The following is an 18886-nucleotide window of genomic DNA, read 5'->3' on the forward strand; positions in this document are numbered from 1 at the left end:
ATTTATTCACCTTTCCATACGCACCGTTAGATTTGATAAAGAGTCACAAATTGTTGAGATATTGTTTAAAATCCACAACTGTTTCTTGAATCTAAATTCGTTCTACAAGTTTCAATTCCGTCCTAACGCATTAAAACGTCATTAGATTTTCTTCGTCCTACGGATAAACGTTGAAAAAGGGGATTCGCTATGAGCGCTTCTTTTGTTTTGAGAACAATGAGTGTAAATATTCACACAATGCGCTCTAACAGGATTTATGTTGTAGCTAATGAATTCATCTGAAATTCACATAACATTTATGCGATCGCATTAAATTTATGTGATTTTGCAAATGAATTTCATCGGCCTCATAATATTCATATGATTTTGTGCTGGGATTTGCTGCTATGTGATCACTGGAAAGTTATGTGAAATTCACATGGATTTCATCCATTAGATAGGTGATAAATTTTTTGAGTGTACCGCATCGGAACAAACCTATTATTGATTTGTGTACACTGAAATCATTGATGTTATTGATCTTTTCTGATCGATAAAATGGAAATGGGCGATTACGACGAAGTAGTGCTCTACCCTATGGCCACAACTCAAAAAAGTAAAGCCACTTTTTCGGGGCCTTCTGGTCTTAAAATTACTTAACAAACCTTGAAATTACAGGCCTTACTGTTGATATCCATTCCATTTTGTATGTAGTTTATTGAAACAAACAATTATCTGAATAGTAATAAAAGTAACAAATTTGTCTTGATTACAAATCCTAGCAACAGCAAGATTGCCCCGATGACAGCATTGGTGTCTAATCATTCGGGACCCTTTTCAACACTGCAACTATCCATTTGAGGAATACTTAGTAAAACAGCAAAAAAGCCCTTTTAGGGTCACACATTAAAAAAAAATATATATATATATAGAGTTAAAATTATAGATCTTGAACAATTTAAAGCATCAAACCCAAAAACTAATCCACCGATAAATGCGGTACTACGTCAAGTTTCCGTTCGGGTCCCTAGGCACAGACTCTTTTACTTTTTTGTATCATTCAATTTGAAAAAATATGATCCCAGATGATCTAGACTAAGAAACATTTTCAAGATTCTAAACTGTGACTTTTTTGATTACCGGTCATCTTGCAAGCTTGGTAGAAACCCCTCGCCATGAGAAGCAGTTTTGCTATTTCCTCTGCCTTTCTTCCTTCTGTTTTGAAATCCGACCTTTGTGCGCATGTGAAATGGAGCTTATGGTGACGCTTCTGGACAAAAAACAAACACCCATCAATTGTATACTTAACTGTTTTTATTGCTCGAGATATATCTTTGTGTGGAGAAAAAAATCATTGCATAACATAATGCTACAGTGAAATATTCCTGCTTACTGCATCTCGATCAGTGGGATTCTCTACATTACGTTGCACTGCTTTCCACCACACGAGATTGCACAGCTTTCCATGACAAACGTTGTTATCGTTGCGTTCGACGCGTCCTTAAATAAACATTAAATAAAATTGCTTCGTCATCTCTCGGGGTGGTCTCCAGATGCATGGACGGTTCTTTCTGTGTGAATTCTCATCCTTCTTTCCCCATATTAGATAGATAGATTTTCCGACACCGCGCAAAAAGGACAACTAATTCAGTGCACAAAAACTAACTTCATTGCTTTAAACATAGCAACCCTGAGCCTATTGCTACTATTGCGGTTTCGGTTCGGTTTTTCGCTTTTCCTCGTTGTTTATCAGTTGTTGCGCCCTACGCCAGCCAGAGAGTTCGATGAAAATTATCCTAAGCATCTCTAAAGTTACATGATTTTGTTTATGTGTGGGTATGAGTTTGTCATAAGAAAAAAAAAACTGGTCTTATTAATGCTTTGTTGTTCACTTAACGTATTCTTACACGGTACAAGATACAGAGATGTAGTGGATTTTGTTTATTGGATTTTCCTAAAAATCGGGGAGTGATGACATGGGACACGATGAATAAGGCAGTTCCAGGAGTCGGATTTATTCCTCCTGCTCTTGCTCGGCCAGCATGGGATCATCGGTGTCCACTAGTTTGCCGGACACTTCATCCTGAAATTAGATTCAAAGCAGATCGATTAGTCGCTTCCAGTTTCCAACATAGCCGAATCACACTTTCAAGCGGACAACATGGCGACGATTGAAAAGTTTGAATTTCAATGGTAGATGTTTATTTGCAAAACTAAACGCAATTTGTCGATTTGTTAGAAGCAATTCCCTATATAGAAGTTGTACGATTCTTCCTGAAAGCATATATTTTTCTTTTTTTTTTGTAGTTAATAGCATATTCCGTTTTGGCTCTTTTCACACCTCTTCGGCAATCTCCACGTCCTCCGTCTCTTCCTGTTGTTGGTCGTTCTCTTCTTCGGCGTCCTCTCGTTTGCCCATAGCGGCAGCCGCTTCTAGAAGTTCCCTCTGCTCGGCCTCATCGTCCTCGGCTGGCTCTTCGCTAAAAATTGCCTTTGAAATGTTTCGAATATTACGTAATTACGAGTGCGGCTCTTTTATTTTTCTGTGACGCTATATATTGTATTACTGTCTACAGTGCAAGCGGTCAAAAATACACATATCAGCGTGTAATAATATTACCAGTAGAATAGAGCAGCGATTTTATTGAAAGCATTTCATACATGCCACGGCGTTCGAGATTTGTTTTGTGGCACACGCGGAAAGACGAGTTCATTTGTCTTTAGCGTGCGTTATTTTTCGCTTCTTTGAGAAAAAAAAAATGCAGAAATACACACAGAAAAAAGATAAAGTCAGCGTAAACGAACGAAAAGCCATTAAACGATAGGTAGGACTCAATGATTAGTCTAAGCATGGTACATAATATGAAAGGTAGTTTAAAGAAGAAGTAATCGAATCAGATGAAAATAAAACAAAACCAACTAATTGAAGAATGCGGAAAAGTCTGTTGAAGTAAAAGCGAAGAGAACGGAAGTGATTCATTGCAACGTAGAAGTAGAAGTACGTTCAGAACATTTATACGAGCGAAGAGTAGAAGGAAGACCATTGATACATAGTAGGAATCACTCGCACATGTTGATTCATCAGTCATTGGTTTGTGGGATTAATATTTATATATTGTAATTTTTGCGGTGAATAGACCTTTTGTGAGCCAAAATCTATCATATGACACAAAATATTACAGGAGACCTCTAACATAAGCTCATTGCGGGTCACATTACGAACCCAGAACCACATTGGCTAACACCAGAACATGCTACGGGAACATGCTACGGGAAGTTGCTCAAAATTTGATTTTGTAAAAAGGGTCAGATCTCACCATATGTAGGTAGGTAGATAAATTCAGATTTATGAAGTATTTTTAACAAGTAATACTCCAATTAAAAATAAATTACACACAACATGGAAGTACTAAGAAGCGCATAATAGTGATGGATGCAAATAAAATATCCACTTAGAAATGATATCCGACTTCGGTAATTAGATGAACTCAAATGTAAGTTAATTTTCTATTTATCGTCGTTAAGGGGCTGTCCATCCATCACGATGAGAGATGAGCTACCGTACATGGTACACGCTCATAAACACTCTCAAAATAGTATGCCGCAAGTAAGTATATCACAGAGGCAACTAAAGATCCAGAAACAAAAACCGATAACGCTGAACGGCAGATTGGTTTACAGTGGTCGACCAGGGTGTGTGCTGATAAATTACAAAATTACAATTACATCATTATTTCATACATCAGTTTGAATTACGTTGATCGATATTACATTTTTTTTTTGCTGTGCACTACACCACCGGAGCCAGCAAAGTTCAACAATCCATCGTTGCTTATGCCTTTGTTGTCGTTTGGAAGCAGTTTTGCTAGGTAGGCGACGATTGTGCGTATTTCTCGCGTAACTTTTGAAAAGGGCCTAGCCTGAACAATACGTAAAGAGCAAATTGAAGCATTGAGCGTCGCGTGAAAGTGGAACTTAATGAAGGCCTAAGTACTTTTTCGTAGTTTTTAGTTTTCGGATTTGAAAGATCGTCGGTTACAGTGACCTGCTTACTGAGCAGAAAAACGCGGTCCCAGGTCCTTACGTATCGTGTATTTTGCGAAACTCGTTGTTGTTGTTGGTTCCGGGTTTGAATGGACACAAAAATTTGAGCAACGGTATTATGTGATATGAGGGGCTCGGTGGCCTTAGAGCAACCGTTTTTGCTTACTGAGCAGAACATCATGAGTCTAATCTCAGGCCCATCCACATTCAAGATTCGTCAATCGTTTTATTTGTTAATATGACTACATGGTAATAACAGCAACTCGGTGATTAAAAAGGTGCTCGTCTGCCTAGTGGCAAACGTTTTTGCTTACTGAGCAGAAGACCGTGGGTTTAGTCCCAAGCTCCTTCGCGTTATATGATCGTTAGGACATCAATTCAGCTTATCGTTTACCAAAACGAACCCTGCTGCAAACCCAACCCTCTTATCCAACAGCCCAGTGATTCCTCGTGGAAGTGCAGAGGTGTTCTCGGCTTCCATCAAAGCGAGTGTCATGTCAACACAATCCTTCCTATTCCTTTCTTGACCTGTGTTCGGGCGCGGCCGGCGCTGGTATTGCCTAATTTAAGATCACCAGTTTTTACACATTGAGGATGATTGCTAGTCCCAAGCATCGTCTATTGGTTCTCTGTGTAATTACAGCTCATCTGGCAATAACAGAGTAGCAACCGTGGGCGAACAATCAAGCTCAAGCTCAAGTTAAAGGGCTGAACACAATGACAAGAGCATAGCGGTACAGCGGCAAACGCACAATGTACTGAAATTGCGCTAACCGCTGTACCGCTGCCGCTTTGCCGCATTCCTTCCCAAGTCGATGTTATAATAAGAGTCCCATCAAGAGAAAATGTTGCGAACAAACAGCACTGGATGGGATTTATTTTTCGTCAGAGTAAATGGCAACCAGACTGTTTGCGTTAGCATCGGATGAGTTTCATTGAAAAGAGAAAATTTGGGAGACAAAAACAATTATAGAACCTGAAAAATGTTTAAACAAGTGCTTAGTATAACTTATAAATACCACAATGTACTAAATAAAGCGAAGAAAATTTTGTTTAATGTTTTTCATCTAAAATTACTAAAATATTGTCAGTAATGAATGCAATACTTGTAGTTCACTGGTTGTGGGAACAATAATGTTTATTTAATTTACTTGTTCGGCACCCCGCTTGACAGTTCGTTTGGTACTTTTGGCTTCACCCTTCGCGGGACTCTTATTATAAAATTGACTCTGTGTTGTACGTAAACAAACCACGACGAATTGTGATCACAGACGAATTGTGATCACAGACGAATTCTGATTGCAGTTTTGAGTTTGGGCGACTGATTTAATAAGCGGACTAATTTCGGATTGGGAAAACACGTAAAACACCGTAATACCAACAATCAATACGAAACTAACGATTTCAAATTGGCTCACCACTTTAGTAGCCTATTGGTCCCAAGCAAACGATTAACGTACCCTATTCTATTTGAAATTCTATTACTACACTATGTTTGTTTTGATTCGCTATGAAAGTTTGACAGATAACATCAGGGGTGTGTGGATTCATGCAGAACATGCAGGGGTGAGTGAAATAGCTTGGGACTGCTTGGGACCGTTGTTCTGGTACTGAGTGAGCCAAAAATAATAATGATTTTCTTCGGGACACAGTAGTCTTAGAGTTACCTCTATGGTAATACCACAAACGAAGTGACAGACGACTAACTGGCGAAGAAATCCATTAAAATAATGTGGTTCACTGTAATAGAATTTTCTTGGAAGCTTGTGCCATCATCCACCAGATGGGTTAGTTTTTTGTTTTGATTTGAACAAAGTTGATTTTGTGTACAATGATTCTTTGACAGTGTGCAAAGAGTGTATCATTTTGTCATTTTTTTTTATGCATTTCAGTTTTGAGTAGAGTGAAAGAGATAGAACCAAAACATTCTAATACATTTGGTGAAAATGCTAGTACAATCCAGTAGTGGTGTTGCCATGTGGTACACTGAAAAATTGAAATAGCAGGTTAGTCACCAAAGTTTTCGAGCCGCTCCGTCTGTCACTTCGTTTGTGGTAATACCAATACTCTGGTCTCTCTTCAATTGTCGAACCGTAATACCAACAATCAATACGAAACTAACGATTTTAAATTGGCTGACTACTTGACTAGCCTATTGGTCCCAAGCAAATCGACTTAAGTACCCCATTCTAGTCAAAATTCCAGTACTACACTATGTTTGTTTTGATTCGCTATGAAAGTTTGACAGATAAAATGAGGGGTTAGTGAATTTTCCTATGTTTCGAGGGGTGAATCGATTAGCTTGGGACCGAAGATAGTACCAGAGCTGAGCCAAAAAGTTGAGCTCGTTTCTTCGGGACCTTCTGGTCTTAGAGTTACCTCTATGGTAATACCAACAATCAATACGAAACTAACGATTTTAAATTGGCTCACCACTTTAGTAGCCTATTGGTCCCAAGCAAACGATTAACGTATCCCATTCAAGTCGAAATTCTAGTACTACGCAATGTTTGTTTTGATTAGCTATGAAAGTTTGACAGATAAAATGAGGGGTTATTGGCTTTTCCTATGTTTCGAGGGGTGAATCGATTAGCTTGGGACCGAAGAGAGTACCAGCAACAATTAATACGAAACTAACGATTTTAAATTGGCTCACTACTTGACTAGCCTATTGGTCCCAAGAACATTGAATAATACCCCGTTCACATTACAGCCTATATCACGTAATATAGGCTGTCTTGAAATGAACACTCATACAAAGGATTTCCAGTGAAAACTAGATGTATGAGTGCTCATTGCAAGACAGTGTATATCACGTGATATACGTTGTAATGTGAACGGGTTATAACGAAGCACATTCTAGTATAAATTCCAGTACTACACTTTGTTTGTTTTGATTCGCTGTGAAAGTTTGACAGATAAAATGAGGGGTTCGTGGATTTTCCTATGTTTCGAGGGGTGAATCGATTAGCTTGGGACCGAAGATAGTACCAGAGCTGAGCCAAAAAGTTGAGCTCGTTTCTTCGGGACCTTCTGATCTTAGAGTTACCTCTATGGTACCAGCAACAATCAATACGAAACTAACGATTTTAAATTGGCTCACCACTTTAGTAGCCTATTGGTCCCAAGCAAACGATTAACGTACCCTATTCTAGTCGAAATTCTAGTACTACGCAATGTTTGTTTTGATTCGCTATGAAAGTTTGACAGATAAAATGAGGGGTAATTGGTTTTTCCTATGTTTCGAGGGGTGATTCGACAAGCTTGGGACCGAAGATAGTACCAGAGGTGAGCCAAAAAGTTGAGCACGTTTCTTTGGGACCTACTTGTGTTAGAGTTACCTCTATGGTACCAGAGCTGAGCCAAAAAGTTGAGCACGTTATTTCGGGACCTTCTAGTCATAGAGTTACCTCTATGGTAATACCATAGAGGTAACTCTAAGACCAGAAGGTCCAGAAGAAACGCGCTCAACTTTTTGGCTCAGCTCTGGTACTCTCTTCGGTCCCAAGCTAATCGATGCACCCCTCGAAACATAGGAAAATCTACGAGCCCCTCATTTTATCTGTCAAACTTTCATAGCGAATCAAAACAAACATAGTGTAGTACTAGAATTTCGACCAGAATGGGATACGTTAATCGTTTGCTTGGGACCAATAGGCTAGTCAAGTAGTGAGCCAATTTAAAATCGTTAGTTTCGTATTGATTGTTGGTAATACAGCACATAATCAGACCGCTTGTATTAATAGCTTTTTCATTCTCGATGAACATTTCAAATGGTCCTATCTGCTTTGATCAATTCTCTTCATCGACTTTCTCTTTTCATAACCACTGCTATGCAAACAGATTTCGCGCTAATTCTACCGCATAGTTTGATAAAGGAGGTTCTTATCTAGCGTCCAAAACGTCAAATACAACAGGGAAAGGTTTTGCAGCTGAGTTATTGCCGAAAGTCGATGAAGAGAATCGATCAATGCAGATAGGACATTTTGAAATGTTTATCTAGCATTCTATTAAACATGGAGCTGTGTGATATCTATGAAAAGTACACGTTTATCGGAAATTGTATACTTTATCATGATTTTCGTATGGTTTTGTAGATAAGTAGAGTCGTTTCTTGCATTTTCAATCAGTCGGAGATCTTCAAACTAGCTAATCGTCATGAAGTCATACACTCATAAAATTCGACACATTTTTATTGGCGAATATCCATGCGAAATTCCACATGATTTTCATGTGTCCACACATAAACAAAATCCACTCAGAAGTACACATGAAATTTATGGGTCAAATGAATAGTATGTGTGGCTACACATGAATTTTATGTGTACACATAAAAACTATGTGTCTGACACATATATATCATTTGTTTATCACATTGCAAAAATTCATGTGTGGGACACATAAAATTAATCATTGAATTTTTATTAGTGTACGGTTATTTGAATAATCTCCGATTCATAGTGAAGAAATATGAATAGTTGATCAGTAGAAGGTCTCCTGAATAATTGATCAATCTTGTAAAAATATCCAAGGGGCTCTGATCGTGATCGTCTCTGAATTCAAATATTTGGGAGCACTTTGAAGAAGTACCATGAACCGTGGGGAAATATCGAGAGCTCCCTAATAAAATTGTTATGGTTATTTTGCTTAACGATGTGTTCCGTGTATCATGCAAACCATTTGTGGAATAGTTCTATCATTTGGGTTATCATTCGTCTATGGTATTTTTTTATTAGGACATCGCAGAAGAATTATGAATATTAGGAAAACTTCAAGAGCTTAAGGAAAGTTCATGAATTTTAGGGAAGTCCAGAGAACTCTAATTTCTAAGTTTAAAGAACTTTGGGGAGTAACGATATCGATATAGAGAAGTCCCGAATGTCGGGAAAGTTCAAAGATCTTCAAGAGAATATTCAGACAACTTCGTACATTTCAGGAAAATGTTGAAAACTTCATCGAAGATCTAGAGCAGTTTTAGGTGAACTTCAGAGTAGTTCTGACGAGAACTTCAGAGTAGTTCTGTGGAGAATTTCAGAGTAGTTCTGAGTAGAAATTCAGAGTAGTTCTGAGGAGAAGTTCAAAGTAGTTCTGAGGAGAATTTCAGGAAATTTCTGCGAACTCCAGAGAAGTTCCATTGGCCTCAGGAAAATTTCGGGAAATTTATTAAACTCCCCGGGCGCACCCAGAACATGTCTGGCCAGCGTGGTCCTCAGTACTTACTATGGTCACCAATGTTCTTATTTTTGAATTCTCATGTAGTTTGATGTGTCACATGAGGATGTAGGTCCAAGTTTCACTTCTCCGGGAGTATCCGGAACATGTCCGGATCTGGCCAACGTGGTCTTCAGTTCTTAATATGGACAAAAATGGTCATATTTTTGAATTCTAATGTAATTTCATGTGTCGCATCAGAATCTAACCACTTCCTCGGGGGTACCCAGAACAAGTCCGGCTGCGGCCAGCTACTTACTTACTACCTTGGATGATTATTTGATTCACGTCTTGAAGTTTCTGGTTAATTTAAAATTACAAAAAATACATCTGAAAACATTGAGCACTTCTCAGGTTGCCGCTCAACCGAACCGCATTTCTCCAAAATGTTGAAAGAAAACAAGTTTTAGTACAATGCCGCTTTTGTCGCAACGCGCTCATTGTGGATTGCAGTGCTGTTACAACAGGCGCGGATTTCACGATTTTCGCGGATTTGAACTTTCAGTCGCGAAAATCGCGGAAACATTAAAAATGATGTCGCGAAAATCGCGAAGGGACTGATGTGCTGTCACAAAAATTGTGGAATTCATTGTAACCTTTCCGTCCCGGATTATTTTGCTGTCATCAATTTAGTTGTTCATTTGGCTCTCAATGTTTTACCGGTTCAAACCAAATACCCTGCAAATAATCAAGAAATGATCTCAATTCCATTAATCACACCGGATTTACACGGAAATTCCCTGGGGTCTGTCCAATGTGAGACATTTTCATGTTTTTTTTTTATATTTCGAATATGAACAGAGCATCTTTTTTTATATTATAGTCACTTTAACGCTCTTGGGTCATTCGTGACTTGTCTGGAGGTGAGATTTAAACTCGTGACTTTGGCGTGAGAGGTATGGATTCTAACCAAATCATACACGAATCGTATATATACGAGTAATTGCCATGTATCCAGATATTCTAGGTTCTCCGAATCGCCTTGGAGCTCACTTGATTTGTTCTACTATATCAATCAAGACTGCAATAATGGCTGTAGTATCGAAATATGTCCAAACAGATTTAAAGTGTCTATGTGGATCGTGCCCGACCTATTGCTACGGCTACAAGATGTTATAGATTCTGAAATCATTCTGGAGATCAGATTATGTTTCTACTAGATCACCCAAGACTAGTTCAATATCTGTGGTATCGAAATATGTCAAACAAATTTGCAGTGTCTATGTGGATCATGCCAACCTATTTTCGTGTATGCCAAATGTTCTAGGATTTCCATATCGATATTTCGATAATACAGATATTATCCCATACTACAGATATTATCCCATATTTTGTCTTTGTTGATCTAGTAACACAAATCATCTGAACTGCAGCAGGGATGCCATTCTCCCCAGTGTAAGCAGGGTGATGAGTTGAAAAGACACCTCGCACCATGCTTGGCATACACAGTTTTGGTCACGAACTGCTCATTTGCTAATAACTTTGCACACAGTTGACGGAACATAGTTCTTTTTGAAGCAGTAGATAGAATAGAGTGTAAGCTTGTTATAGATATGTAAAATAAAGTAGATTTTAATGCTAGTAGTAAACTGTATTTGTTTTTGCGTTGTAAAAATGAGGTGAGAAATGCTCACTACACATCTTGAATTTAAGTGTTAAATTGATTAGTGTTGATGCAAATGTTAAGCTTTACCTAATCTTCGCATATCTATAGTAAACTATGAGCCTAATCTATCAATTACTTTAAAGAAAAATAAATTTCAACATCTGAGTGAAAAGTTATTACCAAATGAGCAGTTGGTGTGTACCTACCTAGATCTCACCCGAGAGATCTTCATTTTGTTTTCACTTTCTACCGCTTCTCCCACTTCGCAAACAAATACACTTTCTGACGTTCGCACCTCCAACAGTCCAACACACCGGAGCGGATGAGTGATCACTAGGGAGCACCGTAGAGAGTCTTTTGCTTCACCGGGGAGAATCACCCCGGTGAAGACTTTGGTTGTTAGTGTGTTGCATACTTCTTCTTCGGATTTCAAGCTTATTGCATATCGCATATTAGCTTATTGCGTGCTCTCAACATAGAGGAACCGTACCAATGAGTAAATAAGGCACACACATTTACCAGCCTCTACCATAACGCTACTTGCGTACCGGAGGTTGCTATTCAGGTGGGGGAAATAGCAATCCGCACCTTGGGAAGTAGTGAGTTCATAAATTTAGCAACCCGCATCAGACGGTTGCTATTTTGAATATACGTCAAAAGTTTGTTTTGCCGGTGTGGAAAACGGTAACTTAAATTATGACTCTGATAGCAACGACCGGTGTGGAGAGGAGTGATCAAGCCAAAATGGAAACGCTGTGCGTAAGTAAAATAGTGCCGCAAATGGCAACGACTGGTACGGTTGCTCCTAGTGTTCTAGATGCAGTTCCACAGTTATTAATTGAGAGCTTTCGATGCCTGTACCATTTTTTGCATTGGTATAATTGTGTGGCAAGTCCAATCATACTTCTATGCCCAGGTATGTCGAGACATTTTCCAACCCGAAAAATTCCTAGACCGGACCGGGAATCGAACCCAGCCACCATGCTGGGCTTTGTAGCTGCGCCTTTACCGACTGAGCTAAGGGAGGCCCCAGTTGTTGCATACAAAGATTTTATAAAGTTTACTTTTTATATTAACGTCTATTCTGAGGTATGGAGGTCCAGCCTGGGTTTCTGAGCTGGAAACGAAGCAGAACCAAAGGAAACCGATTAGTATATTCCGGCTCATAGCCATGCAAGTCGTGAGTGCGTACAGAACCATCTCGTCGGAAGCAGTATGCGTTATCGCCGGTATGATACCTATCGGCATCACCCTGGCGGAGGACAGCGAGTGCTACAGGTGGAGATAAACCGGAAGAGTACGAAAAGCTGTGAGAGCGGAGTCGTTGGCTAAGTGGCAACAGGAGTGGAACACGGCCGAGAACGGTTCCAGTTGAATACCGTGTCCACTTTGAATGTTTTTCCATTTGCCATGCAAAGCACAAAATTCACAACCACCTTTTCGGTACCGTTGTCAAACCGCACTTTTTTCTTTGTGAAAAAAGTTCGCACTTTGTCCCCTCACGTCAAGCTCTGCCAAAATTTTTTGGAGAAAAAATAACGCATTTGCACTGCCATCTTCCTCACGGAAGTGAGTGTATAAACCGAAAAACAGTGAACTGTCAACTCTCTCACTCTCTCGTGCTGTGTCTAACAATCTCTCCAGTGGTGCCACTGAAATTCAAGCAGAGATTCACCGCAGAGAATGATATCTCTCGCACCCGGGTGATTCTCCCCAGAGAATTTTCAACCCTGAACTGCAGGACGATTTGGAGAACCTAGATCATACGGATCTGGTATACGTGAAAATAATTGAACATTATCCATATAGACACTATGAATCTGTTTGGACATATTTTGATACTACAGACTTTTTCCCAGTCATGGTTGATCTAGTAGAACAAAATAACTGGCGTCCTGGACGATTTGGAAAACCTATAATTTCCGGTATCATAGTAATAAGTCGTGCATGACCCACAAAGTCACATATATACGATTCGGTTATGATTTGACAACCAAAAGGTTCATATTATAAATAAAAAAATATCATGAAATTCATTTTACCCTGCCCTATTGAAGCCACGTTTTGAGTGAAAGGAGCTCAATGTTCGGTACTTTTTTCTTACCGTGCAACTTTCTCTCATAATTTGAAAATTCCCTTAGGAATGCAGTTTTTTCCCCAGGAACATTCCCTGTTTATTTCCGGTTTTTTTAGATTTTTACAGGTTGTAAATATCCTGTCTGAGGATAATTTCAAAGTAAATCTGAAGAGATTTCAAAGGGAATTCCCCGAAGAATTCCAAGTTAATCTAATTCTGACCACGGCTTACATATACCAGGCTAGCTCAACATCAACCGAAGTAGGCCAAAGTGACGTCATCAGAAACAGTAAAGTTCCCATGAAATTTTCTGGAAAATTCTGAGAAGAATTACAGGATAATTTTTAGCTGAATCCCATAGCATTTCTGAAGCGAATGTCAATAGAATACCAATTCTATTCTGAAGGGTATACTAAAGAAATCCTGAGCTGACTTTCAACATAATTTTAAGGAGGTTTATGGAGAAAACTTGAAGTGAATTCTAGTGCAAATGATTGAAAAGTCTTAATTGTAGAGTGAGTTTTAAAACGTATTATGTAAAGAATTGCTAGAGTTTTCAATATTTCAAAGAACTACAAATGAGAATCTCAATATTATTCTGAAATATTCTAAAATACTGAATAGAAAATCTGAGGAAATTCTGAAATGACATACAAGAAAATACTTAAGAAAACAAACTATAGAGAAATCTTGTAACAAACTGCAAATGTTAGGGAAGAGAACTACTTCGACCTAATCAAATAAAACCATGATTTTGACGTTAACATGCGTTTCGTACGATACTTTAGTTCAAAAGCTACCGAACGAAGTCAATAAGAACGCATGTTTGCACACATTATTCTCAAAAACAAAAGAAGCGCTCCGACCGAATCATCCGATAGGTCGAAGTGAATTCAATAGAGTTCCAATGCATTTGGCCGAGTTTAAGGGTCAAGAAGCAGTGTTAGATTTTTATCAATTACTCAACAGTTTGTTACTCTTTATCAAATCTTACCGTACGCACTGAAAAGTGAATAAATTTAGAAGGCATTTTGTGATAAATTCCGCTTGAAAAATAGTGTCAAAGGTCGGGTTGTGCTGTGTGTGTGTGTGCCTGTTTTTTTTTCCTTCTAATACCCACTGGCCGGCACTGTTATTATGGAAGAACTCTCTCTACAATTCCGAAGAACTCTCTTCCAACACATCATTATTCCGAGAATCGAAGTGACTTTTGTCACTAGTGAAGTGAGAAAAGTCACGTCGTGGTGACGTGACTCTCTGTGCAAATCGAATGGAAAGTCACGTGATTTCCTTCCGTAGATCGTCCTTGGTCGGTTCTGACATGATTCCGCCTTTACCGGGTTTTTCTTGTTTTCCGAGGGAGATAAATCCGCACTAATTTCCGGAACCTGGTTCGATGACGACTCTTCCTACCTGGTTGGTGTGGTCGAGCTCATGCCCACCATCTGTCACTATATTCCCATGGTCATCTGGCATAAGGCTCGCGTCTTAAGTCACTGGTACACCGAGCACTCGAAATGAGTCATTATTGAATCAATGTAGAGATTAGTATGAGATGGTGTTATATGCAAAGTGTGAAAAGAGAATGAATAGAATACGAAACGGATTAGTTTCAAGAAATGATAGTTTCATCAGATTCCCCTAAGTAAGTAAATGTAAGCTATATTGCGACTATATGGTTACTTGGGTACTCATATGGCCGTCAGAATGGTTCATCGGTTGCGAAGTGAAGTATTCCTGGAAGTGATGCGTTATATTTCTCAATGTTTTGATTTTATCCTAAGGTTACCTCAATGTTATATCACAGACAAACAGACACAACACATTGGACATTTATCATTGTAAACACTACCGCCATCTAAGGTCGGGTTGTGCTTAGTGCAAATTTGCCTTATGATTTCGTTTATAATTTGAAAAAATAATTAAATTCATAAGACAGCTTATGGAACTCACTAATAATCATAAAATGTAGTAGATTGGAATTGATCTATGAGCGTTAGGTCCGTGGATGATGTAAATCACGTATAGTATAAATTCCCCATCCTCGACTGATAACATCAAACATGCGACAATTCTTACTATCGAATATTAGCGCTTGGCGAAACGAAGAGCGAACAACATCCATCCATAAACCATCAAACCTTGGGATCAACCGCTTCCTGTTCGGCTAGAGACAAATCATCTTGCTCTTGATGATCAGCAGCATCTTCTGCCTTACTCGTCACCTCCATCACCGACACAGGTTCATCACTGTCACTCTGTTCGTCATCCTCGCCCTCATCCAGTTCGTTTTCAATTTCATCGTTCTCTGGAGCATCTTTAGCGCTTTCTACTTCGGTTAGCTCTGTGGCTGTTTCCGTTTGTGCTTCATTTTTATTCTCGAGTGACTCTTCTTCATTTCTCCGTTCTTCTGTGCTCTTACTTTCCTCGTCGACAACCTCTGTCGAGGCTTCTGGTATTTCAACTCCAGTAGCTTCCAGTTGGCCGTCTTCCTGGTCATGTACTTCTTCGCCATTGTTATCTTTCTCTTGAGGCGTTTCCTCTTGCTTGCCATCATTCTCATCAGTCTCTTCCAGTTTTTCTTCCGGTCGAATATTTGCATAATCTTGCACTTCGACTGCCTCTAAATGCTTCTCTTTCACTTCTTCTTCATCGAATTCTTCTTTCGAGGTGCCTGGATCATCCTTTTCAGAATTTGCTTTACTTTCGACGTCTTCCTCGGCTTCTGACCTTCCATCTTCAACTGCATTGGTATCTTCTGATGTTTCCTCCGTTTTCTCATGGCTAAGGTGTTCCACCTTCACATCAGCTTCGACCACCTCTCGTTTCTCCCCTTTCACTCCCGCTTCTTCGACTACTACTGCACTTTCTTCCTTCTTCAGTTCGTCTTCTTTCGCGGTACTTGAATCATCATCATCAATGTCTTTCTCTTGCGAGCGTCCTTCTTCACTGGCTTTGTTCTCTTCAGATTTTTCCTCCGAAACTTTCGGATGGCTAGGTTCTTCCACTACTGCCTCCTCTTCTTCGACTAGTTCTTCCTTCTGTGGAGAGTCTTCGTTTGCTTCGTCGGGTTTCTTCGTTTCGGATTCGAATTCGCCGTCGATAGTCGTCTGCTCTGTTGTGTCGTTGGTGGTGTGTGGCTTTGTGTGCGTGAATGCAGTGATTTTGGTGTACATGTATGCCAATTCACAAATGAATGGAGGCGCCGACAACGCGCGACAGGTGAATAATGAAATGAAAATCAAACGAAAATTAGTCAATTCTATTCTACGCACAAAGGATTTGTTTTCACGACATCCATACTTTGCGATTGGCTGCGTTGCTTCATTTGTTGTGGTCAGCGGCGCGGATTGAGTAGAGGCATTATCTAACAAAGGGATTAATTTGGGATTAGTGAACAAACACACACAAATAAAAACGACGGCAATGCAGCTTATGTTTTGGATCTTATACGTGGCGAGTAGGCGCAGCCGCGCTTTTATTTTTGACCTTTTTCCAGCAAAGAAACTGTCCTAAATGTAAATATGTATGTATTTCTTAAAAGCTATAGGCAACCTAGGTCGTCTCTCTTGTCGGAAGAGTCGTGGTTGTTTTGAAATGCTCATTTTGTTCTTCTCGCGTTGTTAGTTGTTTGTTGCCGTTGTTTCCTCCACTGCCTACACTGTTTCGAAATGTTTCAGTTGCACTTTGCTTTTGTTGCTTTCTGTTTTGTGTTTAGTAGACTCTATCATATTGTTTTTTTTTTCTTTTCTTTTGAAAATATTTAATTCTTAACTGGATGCTGGATTTCATTATTAACTAATATTTTCGTTGAAGCAATAAAGACCTAGTATGATTCTATTTGTTAAAAAGGAAAACTAGCACATTATGGAAGGCAATGAAATATAGATACTTAGATAACTGGTTATATGCATTTTAACTTTTCTATATAATGGGTATAGAAACTATCGTTTAGTAATTGTCGTTGAAGGAAGCAAATTGGTTGATTATAATAATTTGTTTAATTTACGAAAACTAGTTTTGTTCAATAAATCAGTGTACATTAGCACTAAAATGTGTAATTTTACTTTATTTTTAAGAGTTTACTTTCCTTTCCCGTGTTTTTCTTAGGGAGCGAGTAAAGTAAACTCTTTCATTCATCTGCCTATTGCAGTGTTAATTTCGAACAAGTACAAATGTATTGATAGTGTTCACGTAATTTCCTGGGTTTACTAAAGAGGTATATATTCTGGGTACTCTTCCCCTATCAAGAATTTGAAATGGCCCTTTTTGAAACCAGGACTTACCATTGGGCATCTCAGAGCTTACACATGAGATCTTCGGAATTTATCCCCAATTCAACTAGATTCCTTCTTGAAGTTTGTTTTAGATAGGCCTTCAGATCACTGTCCCTAAATGTTCTCCAGATTTGTCCTTAAGTTCATCTAGGATCACTATTAAAGACCTCTGAATTTGTCCATAACGTTAACGGAGCTTATCCAGAAAGGCGTCTAGACCTAGGCTTGGGATTTACAGGGCATTTGATTAATGTTCTCCACACTTTTCATTGGAGTCCTGTGGATTTGCTGTTAGGGTTCTTTGGGCATTTACTTATGATTTCTTGACTCGGAGCCTTCAGGACGTACCCTAGAGTTGATTGGGGTCTTGTTCTTCGCATTTCAAGCTGATTGCTTATCGCATATTAGCTTATTGGGTGCTCTCAACTTAGTGTTCTACATGCACTTCCACAGTTATTGATTGAAAGCTTTCGAAACCTATATCATTTTTGCATTAGTATAATTGTGTGGCAAGTACAATCATCCCCTTATGCCCGAAAAATTCCTTGACCGGACCGGGCATCGAACCCAGCCACCTCCAGCATGGTCTTGCTTTGTAGCTGCGCCTTTACCGACTGAGCTAAGGGAGGCCCATGATTGGGGTCATGCCTCCTAAGACTGCAGCACTTATCATTCCGGGTCCGTTAAATTCTGCTGCACTTCCGAAAGATATCAGGTTTATGTATTGGGTCATGAGGAGCATGTTAAGAAGTCCAGAGGTCTTGTGGAAGTAATTCAAAAGTATTGTGAAAATAAATGTAAAACCTTGGTATACTACTTCAGAGACCTTGTGGCTATTGTGTGGAACAAACTTAGAGGCTTAGAATAAGTCCAGATGCCTTGAGAAATGAGACATAACACCTTGTTGGACAGATTCACAGGTCATGTAGAACAAGTTCAGAGGCATTGTAGAAAGACAAAAAAAGCCTAAACCCTTGTGGGACAAACCCAAAGGTCTAGTGGAGCTCGCCATAGGTATTGTGAATTAAACCGAGAGTTGTTATGTCACAAGTTCAGAGGCAAGACATGAGTCTCTCAGGAGTCTCGTGGAAAGGTCAGAAGTCTTATGAAACGTCTTGTGAGACAAGTCCAGAGATTTTGTTAAACGAGCTTGTAGGACTTATCTGAGCCTTAACCCTTGTAAAACTGTTTAGATACCTTGTGGAACAAGTCCAGATGTCTTGTGGTACAAATTAGGGACATTTGGGAGTTAACTCAGGGTCTTATGAAACAATTTACTGGACTATCAACGACAAATTTCTGCCAGAATTCTTGTGGAAAAGTTCAGAGGTTTTACGGGATAAGTTCGGCAGTCTTATGAAATGAGATTAGACGCCGTGCGGGACAAGTTCAGTGATCTCGTCAAACACCGCTCAGGCTTTGAGGATGAAAACCAAAACTCTTACTCTTGCGAAAGAAGCTTAGAGATCTATTGGAACAAGTCCAGATGTCTTGTGGAACACATCCGGGGCTTTTTGGAACAAATTCAGAGATTCTATCGAGACCTCGTGGAACAAATTTTGAAGCTTCATAGGCAAGCCGGGAAGTCTAATAAAAAGGTCAAGTGGCCCTTCGGAATAGGCTAAGAGAACTTTTTACATTGACACCCTGGAGAACACCCTAGCCATGAAGAATTTACCCTGTCCGGGTTCA

At 39.3% G+C, this 18886-nt stretch overlaps 1 protein-coding gene across 1 annotated transcript in view; it reads right to left on the minus strand.

Annotated features, from left to right (window-relative positions):
• Window positions 1-1286: 1286 nt before the first annotated feature.
• Window positions 1287-18886, minus strand: part of Sh3beta — a 57688-nt gene continuing 40088 nt past the window's right edge. Inside the window, exons 3-5 of the mRNA XM_065226691.1 lie at window positions 15059-16057; window positions 2321-2470; window positions 1287-2062 (exon numbers count right to left, since the gene is read on the minus strand). Of these exons, the coding sequence (XP_065082763.1) occupies window positions 1994-2062; window positions 2321-2470; window positions 15059-16057 (1218 nt within the window). The 3' untranslated portion in view covers window positions 1287-1993. The remainder of the gene's footprint in view (window positions 2063-2320; window positions 2471-15058; window positions 16058-18886) is intronic.

Source organism: Ochlerotatus camptorhynchus, unplaced genomic scaffold, assembly GCF_037179485.1.
Source record: "Ochlerotatus camptorhynchus isolate MF236.1 unplaced genomic scaffold, CSIRO-AGI_Acam_v1.1 ptg000257l, whole genome shotgun sequence".
Taxonomy (NCBI): Eukaryota; Metazoa; Arthropoda; class Insecta; order Diptera; family Culicidae; genus Ochlerotatus; species Ochlerotatus camptorhynchus.